Here is a 10,405-nt window from a genome sequence, read left to right as displayed (position 1 = left end):
AATCTTTAATAGGAGATGTTTTTACTACTTGCTTCGCTGATTGTCATTTTGATGAAAATATCTTCCCGCCATTAAGGGAAGGCAAGTCAATTCTAGAAGAATGTTGAGACATTACATGGTATGTATCGTCCTTATCTCCTCTTGATCCCTGTACAGGTAGTGGGATCTAGAAGTTTAGAGAATTATTTGTTTGCAAGGACTTGTAAATTAGTTACCTGATGCTTTCACATATATAAAAAGGTAACAATATTACTCGTATCGGCTATGAATACCCCGACACATATTGATGTCCCTCAAAGACAATTGGAGAATGCAATAGCAAGTGAACCTAAGACACGGTTGAAACATGGTGGACCTATTGGCTTGAAGGATTCAATCCCTAGAAAAAAAAAACAACATATGAAAAGTTTGGTACTCTTGAAGAGCTTACAAATATGAAAGGGTTAAATGATGAAACTGAACTTAGTAAACAATTAGACCCTAAAGAGGCACAAATTCATCAAATACTAGTATCTAGAACTGAAAGGGTCTTAATGAGTCACACGGGAGAAACAAGGAACCATAGTGACATCATCATAGATAATAAATTTGCATTCCAAGTAGCTATGGACATCATGAGAAATGATGAAGATCAAGAACCACAAATTGTGGATGAATGTCGAAAAATGAATGATTGGCCAAAATAAAAAGAAGCAATCAAAATAGAGCTAAACTTGTTAGCAAAACGAGAGGTATTTGGGCCTATAGTTCAAACACTTAGAAACATAAAGCTTGTTGGATATTAATGGGTCTTTTGTGAGAAAGTGAAATGAGAATAATAAAATTGTAATATATAAAGCATGACTAGTTGTTAAGGTTTCTCTCAAAGACCTGGTATAGACTATGAGGAAACTTATTCCCCTATAATGGACGCAATCACATTTCGATACTTGAAAAGTTTTACAGTCTCTGAAGGACTAGATATGCATCTCCTGGACGTTGTTACAACTTATCTATATGGGTCTATAGATACTAGTATATATATGAAAGTCCTTGAAGGATTCAAATAGCCTAAAGCAACTAATCCAAAGCCTTGAAACATGTACTCAATCAAAATGCAAAGATTTCTATATAGATTAAAGCAATCCAAACGCATGTGGTATAATCATTTGAGTGAGTATCTATTAAAAGAAGGATATGTGAATAATCCAATTTGCCCATGTGTTTTTATCAAGAAATTGGAAATTGGGCTTACAATAATTGCAGAAGAAATTTGAAATGAAAGATTTGGGAAAAACAAAATATTATCTTAGCTTACAGATCGAGCATTGTTCAAATGGAATATTAATCCATCAATCCACATATATAGAGAAAGTATTAAAACGATTTTATATGGACAAATCACATCCACTTAATTCCCCCATGGTTCTTCGTTCACTTAAAGTGAATAAAGACCTATTTTGTCCTAAAGAAGAAAATGAAGAATTGCTTGGTCCAAAAGTACCATATCTCAGTGCAATCGGTGCACTGATGTATCTTACAAATTGTATTAGACAAAACATAACATTTTTAATCACCTTGCTAACAAGATACAATTCTGCCCTAACTAGAAGGCATTGTAGTGGGATTAAACATATATTGCGATACTTCCGTGGAACAAGTGACATGGGCTTATATTATTCAAAAGAATCAAAATTGTAATTGATTAGGTATGCTGATGCAAGATATCTTTTAGATCCCCATAAAGCTTGATCCCAAACGGGATATGTCTTTACTAATAGTGGTACAACAATATCTTGGAGATCAATTAAGCAAACAATGGTAGCCACCTCTTCAAATCATTTAGAAATTCTTGCGATTCATGAAGTAAGTTGTGAATGTATATGACTAAGGTCAACGATTCAACATTTTCAAGAAACATGTGGACTACCTTTTATCACAGGCAATGCAACCAAATTACATTAAGATAATGCTACTTGTATTGCACAAATTAAATGAGGATTCATCAAAGGTGACAGAACTAAGCATATCTCTCCTAAATTCTTCTATACCCATGAGCTTTAGGAGAAAGGTGAAATTGAAGTTCAATAGATTCGGTAATGCAATAATCTAGCAGATGTATTCACAAAGGCATTACCCTCGACCACTTTGAAAAGGTTAAGGTATGATATCAGAATGTGAAGATTAAGAGATCTACCAATTGAAAAGTTGAAGAAATCATAATCATGGCTACAAGAGGGGGATAAAGCTAATATGGATACACTGCACTTTTCTTTCCTTCGTCCAGGTTTTGTCCTACTAGGTTTTACTGACAAGGTTTTTAACGAGGCAGTTACCATATCCTTATGATCATCCAAGGGGGAGTGTTATAAAATATGAGATTCTATACCACTATGGTAACTTGTGGATGATCATCCATAAATATCTTTTGTAATTTCCTATAAAATGGAGGGACCCCTAATGAAATTCCATTGAGTTTTCTTGTGCATTTTATCCTCTCTTTCTGTCTTCTTTTGCTTCTATTTTTATAACAACAATATATTTATTTGTAAAATACTTTTATCAAATTAAAATGATAAATTAATTTTTTGATAAGTTTATTTAATATTATCAAGTAAAAGAGTATTTCAGGAAAAGAAAAGTGGGTTTTGACTCACTAATTTTTGAAAAATATATATAAAAAAAATGAAAATTAACTTTTATATTTTCAAATTTATGAGTCAAAACCCACTTTTCCCATATTTAATTATCATTACTAATACTTAAAATTATTTAATTTTATGAATAATAAAGAATATCATTAATTACTTTACAATTTATATACATTGAGTATAATATACATACATCAATGTTGCCGTAGGTGTTTCGATCAATACTATAAATCTATCGATATTTCCATCAATGTTTCCGTTAGAGGCTCAATTCATGATTCAAGTATGCTGAATGAAATACAGTAAGAAATAAATTGACTTTTGTTAGAGTACAAGTTTAGGTGAAATTGGCCGTCCATACCATATTTATTTTATAAGCAAAAGGTCGTAAGGCAGTTGAACATCGAATATCAAAGTTTACTAACTTTTCTTGCACGTATTGATAATTTCCCACTGCATGCCTCTTTTGGCTTCCCAACAAATGAGGTGAAAGCAAATAAAACAGCTTTCAACAAAGCACTTATTTGAGCTCGAGAAAATCACCATTTAAAGTTCGGTTAGGATGGATGGTCACCCCCAATAGCTCTAAAAAAGTTTCAAAACTAGGGCTCTAGAAGATATATAGATACCCTACGTTTAGATCAATAAGATGCTATCTGAGACCATCCTACACGACATACATTAATATTGCTGAGGCCCAAAGGCTTCCTTGAACCGGACTATAGAATCTTTTTCCATGACAACTATAATGGAATTATTCGAGAAAGATTTACTTTTCTAGACCCTTATCTATCCGTCTAGGTGGTAGGAACATGAAAGAAGAGGTTTTTCTTTTCTTTTTTTTTTGATAAAATAAGTAGCTACCTATTATTGCATGGCGTAGAGTGACCTTGAAGCTTTCCTTTTTTTCTTTGTCTTTTGGGTGTGTTCTTGTTTGAGCTTATATTAAGTTGTAGCACAATAGTGATCTTGAAGGTTTCTCTTGTCTTTTGATGTTTAAAAAGCTTTATTGTTGTTGTATAATTGACAGGGATTTTCCACGTGACAATGGCATTGATGAAGTTGATCCATGATCCATGGGCAACAAATCGATCAAATGATGCATAATTGATTAATAAAAACAAACCATGAGATCGATCCATAGAGGCATATCTGTTTCCATAGTCAGAACCTAGATTCAAACAAGGGGTCTTGATCAAACTTAGGTTGAATTAACAATCGAAACTTAACTAAACAACGATTTCATTAGGATGGAAATCATCAATATTAGTTAGTCCTTTTGCATCATGTACTTAGGAAATGCCGATTGAATTTTCGAGTCCTTTTTCTATTGATTGCAAAAATTTAATGATTACTACATACATCACAGATAAATTTCTTAAGAGAATCAGTTTCAATGTTCAACTTTGAATTTTGTTATACGAATAGATAAATAAAAATATACTAATGTAAAACTGCTCATATTTTCAAAGGTTTCCCAAGTTAGTAAGTACCTACCTCATCACTCCATTTGGTTGCATTCCTTTATTAAACCATAATATAACATCGTGTTCTTTACCTGGCAAAAGAGCTCATGCACACGTCTCTCCCGCATTTGGGAAAAGTCCAAAAAATCAGTAACTTGTAAAGCCTATGTATGATAATAGCCTTCCTGATTACTCAATATGTTACTTGTTTCTTTTCAACGACGAAGTAGGCCTTTCTGTTTTCTCATGTTGACTTTGAGAGAAAAATGTGAGTTAGGTAGGAGATGCCCTATGTACCAAATTTTCACTTCCTTATATATTTTGATTCTAATATTCCCACTTTCACTTTGGCCTTTACCAAGCTTTCTGCCGGGCCCTGAATTCACCTTTGGCATTTTTTATTTTAATGCTATTGTCATCATTTGGTCAATAAAGTTAGTAGCTAGACACATAAAAATGTTATTCCAACAGACACATCATTTGGTATTATTGGTAATTTCTTTGAAGGTATAATTCAATCCTATCTCTTCTGTTTCTCTAAGTTCACTCAATGAGATTTTGAAAGTCATGCTCCTTTGAACTTTAGTCGATTCATTAATATGACATGAAGTTCAGCTCTCTCAATGAATTCATTTCCTCATTCTGATGTCATTTTTCTCATTCTTGCAGTTAAATTTCGAATTCATTTGATTGTATGAACTTCTAAATTCTAAACCAAGTACTAAATATATTGATTGTGGATTAATAGTGAACTTAAAAATTTTTCTTCTGGATCCTACTAGAGAAAATCCTAAACAATCATATATACATTACTTCCTACTTCTTTGAAAATCTAAATCCAAACTAACCATTTTAGTTAAAGTGTGCATGCCTTAATTTTGCGTGTATGGTTGATTAGGTAAAATTACTGAAGAAAAAGTAGAAAAGCCTGCCTACTTAAAAGTATACTCATGCTTACCATAATAGTCAAATAAGTAACTTTGGGATCATCTCCCTCCCTCTCTCTGATATATCAGGTCAGTTATAATAGTTTGTAATGGGATTCTAAGTTCTACCACAATGATTTTTTAGTTTCACTATGAAAATATCAACTATGATGTGTATGCGAAGTAATCTATGCCAGGGACATGGACATTTGATTCTGATCTCAAGCATTATTAGTCTGGATCAATATGCCAAAAGGCCTAGAATTGATAGAAGAGATCAAGGTAGACTTACTAAATTATGTTGAGTCTTAAAGCACTAGAGCAAGCCCAGTAGCTAGGTGGTGAAATCCAATTATGTAGAGATCATTAGATGGTTCATTGTCTTCCATACCAGTGGTGTTGCTCTAAGAGGAGCACTATCTAATTATTAGAATTAGTCACATACATTTTCTATTCAAAATGAAAAATGATCAGGGTGCATGCAGTGCATATATTATTCAAGAAAATCATGTACATGTTTAGTTTAGATATGGTGATTTGACTCTAATCAAATTGTGTAAAAAGGGAAAAATCTTCTTGACAAGATTTTCCCCCAAAAAGGAAGAAAGACAGAATTAATTTGCTAATGACCACAATATTCTTTGCTTGAGGGAGTGAAACCATTCCTCAATGCTTCTCCAAACAATATTTTCCTGAAGGTTTAAAAGAAAAGAGGAAAGGACTATATGGATACAAGAGCATTTAGTAGCAAAAGAGCCTAATGTGGTTACAATGGAAAGAATAGTTCGAATGAAGCATATGCCAATAAGTCAATTTCCTCTATTTAATTTCTTTGTTGTGATCATGTCTACTTCGCTAAGGAATCAACACTCCTAACTTCACTGAAAAGCATTGAATTATATATGTTCTTATCTTCACCAACTGATTTCCTTTGTCTTATTCACTTCTATAAATTAATTCCTTCAGAAATCCTTTGTGCAGCATAGAAGAGGAAAAAGAGCTAGCATATTCATTGCCAAACAATGTTGCTCAGCAAAAAAAATTTCCTCTGCTATATTTTAGCTTTTCTTCTGTTTGATGGACTCCTCCATTGCCATGCTCGGCATTATTATCGGTTCATTGTAAGTAATATGATCTTCACAAATGCATTATCCACTGATCAATCTGCAATTAGAATTGTATATGATTAAGTTTTCACCTCTTGTAGAGTATGCTTCTATCTATGCATTTATGTGCCTTTATCACATTTTGTTTATACATAAATACCCGAACTCAAATGCATTGCGTATTACTGTAGGTGAAAGAAGCTCCATACACGAGGCTCTGCAGCACAAAGAACATCTTAACTGTGAACGGGGAATTTCCAGGCCCGACTATACGACTTTATGCTGGAGAAACAATCACAGTCGATGTTTATAACAAGGCCAAAGATAATATCACCATTCACTGGTATGGCTCAATTTACCAAGGCTAGCTAGAGGTGGTGGTGTATTAATATAATTTGCTTCATTTTCAACACAATGATGCTAATGCTCATCCATATCATTATAAGGCATAGTATAGCTCCAGAGAGCATGACAAGTATATGCTTTTGCAGGCATGGAGTCAAAATGCCAAGGTACCCATGGACAGATGGTCCTGAATATATCACACAGTGCCCAATTCAACCAGGTTCAAAATTTACCCAAAAGCTCATACTTACAACGGAGGAAGGGACGTTATGGTGGCATGCTCACAGTGAATGGTCACGAGCCACTGTGTATGGTGCTATCATTGCCTATCCCAAGCCCGGAACCAGCTATCCTTATCCAAAACCTCATGCAGAAGTGCCCATCATATTAGGTACTAAAGAAAATAAAATTAAGCCATTGATTGATTGTATATAGGATTTTGATGGAATCATCTTGTTTTATTGATTGGTAGGAGAGTGGTGGAAGCAAGATATAACCGCTGTTTATGAGGGATTTCTTGCAACAGGAGGAGACCCTAATGTCTCTGATGCCTTCACTATCAATGGTCAGCCTGGTGACCTCTATCCATGTTCAAAACCAGGTGTGTACAAGTCTCCTTAACATATATTTGGAAATCCAAGACTACTGGCAGTTTAGAATGGCTAATTAGAATATTCTAGCTAATTTATTTGCCAGATGATTGTGAGACTTTTAACCCAAAACTTGTAGCACTTTACCCATATAGACTGAATATTTGTTTTATGCAAAAGGTGTACAAAATAAACTTGATTAATTTTCTTCAAAGACTGGGAAAGAACAGCTATCGTGCCTTCCCCATCTTCAAATGAAAATATTATATTTTTTATAGACCTAAAGGTTCCCGCCTGCGTGCATGCTTAATTAATTCCCATCTTGGACTCTTCCCCTCTTGGTTTATGCAGTTCCCAGACGAGGGAGCTTCAATATTTAATTAAACACTGCAAAAAACTATCAAATGAAATGTTGATTAACTTTTGAAATGAAGAAGCAAGAGATAGTTCACTAATTTGTTCTATCAATCATGGCAGTTATTGAAAACTTTATAGTTTCTAAGTTTCCTTTCAGTGCTTTATCCTGCCTTAATCTCCTCTTATTTGCAGACACAATCAGGCTATATGTGGATCATGGAAAGACGTATCTACTCCGCATGGTCAACGCTGCACTGAATGACATTCTCTTTTTCGGCATTTCTGGACATCAGATAACGGTGGTTGGAGCAGATGGTAGCTACACTAAGCCATTGACAAGAGATTTCGTTGTAATAGGCTCTGGAAATACCCTTGATGTCTTGTTCCATGCCAACCAAAAGCCCGACAAGTATTACATGGCCGCTAGAGCTTACTCCACTGCTCCTCTGGTCCCTTTTGATAACACAACCACAACAGCTATTGTCCAGTACAATGGAAACTACTCTTCATCTTCATCTCCTTCCTTGCCTTATCTTCCCAATTATAATGACACAAATGCATCATTTAACTTCAGTGCTAGTGTTAGAAGCTTAGCAAGTGAGGAATACCCAGTAAGTGTTCCTTTACATGTTACTACTCAAATAATTTCCACTGTCTCCGTGAACACATTTCCATGTGGCTTTAACGAAACATGCCTCGGGACGAACGGGACTCGATTCAGTGCAAGCATGAATAACATAAGCTTTCTACTCCCCTCGATTGACATACTCCAGGCTTACTATGGTCATCTCAAGGGGGTGTTTGGGGGCAGTTTTCCAAAATTTCCACCATTTATATTCAATTTTACAGCGCAGTATCTGCCAATGATTCTAGAGATACCGAAAGTGGGGACAGAGGTGTATTTCCTGGATTATAACTCCACAGTGGAGTTTGTTCTGCAAGGAACAAATCTGGTTTCAGGTATAGATCACCCGATACATCTACATGGATACAGCTTTTATGTTGTTGGACTGGGACTGGGGAATTTCGACCCCAAGAAGGACCCTCTGCAGTATAATCTAATTGACCCTCCTTTTCTGAACACTGTCACTGTCCCTAAGAATGGCTGGGCTGCCATCAGATTCCAGGCAAACAACCCAGGTAAGTGAAATCAATGGCTTCAACATATACTGCTACCATTACTACAATACTTGATGTGTTGCTCTCTTTCTTCCGTACAGGAGTCTGGTTCATGCACTGCCACTTAGAGCGTCACCTTACGTGGGGTATGGAAATGGTGTTCATAGTAAAAGATGGCCACAGACCAGAGGACCGTCTACTTCCTCCACCGCCAGACATGCCTCCGTGTTAAAACTGCCCGTTAATTTTCCCCGGACTTTCTTCGCTCTTCCATTTGTAATTAACCTGAACATTCTCAGGCTCATATATTGCATGCATGTCCAAGCAATATGGCTAGCCTGAAACATGAATAAGAGAAGCAGTATGTATTTCGTGATTCTTATTCTATGATAGTCTTTCATTTGGGCTTTCACTAGCAGACCCTTCCTTTCTCTTTTTCCCCCTAATTTTATACAAATCTGCAAGAGGTTTCCATCAATAAAATTAGGGTGGTTAAAGAACAGTAGTGAACCCATATGGCCTATAATGATGAATCAATATTTTTGTCATTATTATAATTGAGTTGTGCTACCACAACAACAACATCAATAGTAATAGTAATTTTAATTTTTTTTACAAATTTTTTTCTTTTTGGATTAAATCCTTTTACTAAAAGTAAAATGACTTGTGCTAGAACTGGTTTTTCTATAATACATGATTGCTTAAAGCTAAAGCAACTTGTTTCTTGTTTGAAACAGTATACCTCAGAAAAGTTATTTCGAGTGACAATCATTTTCTACCAAATGCTACATCATGAATTAAGCAGGGGTGCAACCACAGCTCAGATAGATTCCAATAGAAAATACAAAAACGGTAAGTAATAAAATGATGGCAAAGGGTAAATCAAGAAAAGAGATGGTAGTGTGAAGTTTCACCGTCACCCATCAATTCTGGTTAGAGTTTCCCAATCCAAATCGAACTGAGGGAAGTCGACCCACAAAGCGTTCACAATGCATAGTTGGAAACTGGCAACCTGGTGTTAGCAAAGAGTGGGAAAATGATAGAAAGGCAATGAGAGAAGAACTGAAAAGAAATCTGAGCTTCCTTATAAATTAATACAAATCTGAGCTTTCTTATAAATGTAGGCATAATTCTTTTTACACTTTAAGATGATACCGAAAAGAAAAAGTTGATTTTGCATTTTTCATATGGTATTTTAGTCATATATTAGACTTTAATATAGAAACAAAGGACTTTAGAAAGAAAGAACACATTAATTTGGTGCACAACATATATTTTAGGCTTTGATTTTAGAATTCTTAAAAAAAGGGTCCTAATTGACAGCTTACCAAGCAAGAAACAAATATCAACAACCTTAAAATGAAACCCTTTATAACACCAGAGAACTTCACTAGTTAAAGAAAATTGAAAATTCGATTTTAGAGGCTAAGGACCTGTTTTGTTGTTTTTTACAAATTGTTCTAGAAAATAGTTTTTAAAAACAATTTTTAAGAATAGTTTTTGGTGTTTTCAAAAACAAAATTACGTTTAGAAATGGAATTCTGAAAAATAGTTTTTTTTTTTTTTTTTTTTTTAAATATATGTTTGGTTGAGTTAATGAAAAAAGTTTTTTAAAATAAGTAAAATAAAAAACATGTTTGGAATTTTTTTTATTAAGTGTTTTCTTTAATTAAATTGATATTGTAAATATATAAATATTTTTTAAATTCATACTTCATTTAAATAAAAAAAATTATTTTATTTTGAAATTTATTTACACTGGTTATAATTTTTTTAAACAAAAGATTGTTTAGTAAACATGCATAAATATATTTGATTTCAATGATATTTTTATTTGTACATATGGTAAACTCCTTAATCATTTTG

At 34.1% G+C, this 10,405-nt stretch overlaps 1 protein-coding gene across 1 annotated transcript; it reads left to right on the top strand.

Moving 5' to 3' along the window:
- Positions 1-5,993: 5,993 nt before the first annotated feature.
- Positions 5,994-8,951, top strand: LOC100258642 (laccase-15). The gene is made up of 6 exons (XM_002272653.4): positions 5,994-6,143; positions 6,320-6,471; positions 6,620-6,864; positions 6,946-7,074; positions 7,613-8,560; positions 8,641-8,951. Exons 1-6 carry the CDS (start codon positions 6,045-6,047, stop codon positions 8,769-8,771), a joined length of 1,704 nt encoding a protein of 567 aa, XP_002272689.1. The 5' UTR covers positions 5,994-6,044; the 3' UTR covers positions 8,772-8,951.
- The last annotated feature ends 1,454 nt before the right edge of the window (positions 8,952-10,405 follow it).

Source organism: Vitis vinifera, chromosome 18, assembly GCF_030704535.1.
Source record: "Vitis vinifera cultivar Pinot Noir 40024 chromosome 18, ASM3070453v1".
Classification (NCBI taxonomy): domain Eukaryota; kingdom Viridiplantae; phylum Streptophyta; class Magnoliopsida; order Vitales; family Vitaceae; genus Vitis; species Vitis vinifera.
Note: the sequence above shows the minus strand (reverse complement) of the source record. Positions and strands in the feature narration are given on the sequence as shown.

Bases quoted from the DNA above. Each gene is read 5' to 3' on its own strand.
- LOC100258642 (XM_002272653.4), top strand. From the start codon at position 6,045: ATGTTGCTCAGCAAAAAAAATTTCCTCTGCTATATTTTAGCTTTTCTT. The intron at 6,144-6,319 runs GTAAGTAATATG...GTATTACTGTAG, and splicing joins GGCATTATTATCGGTTCATT to GTGAAAGAAGCTCCATACAC. The intron at 7,075-7,612 runs GTGTGTACAAGT...TCTTATTTGCAG, and splicing joins CTATCCATGTTCAAAACCAG to ACACAATCAGGCTATATGTG.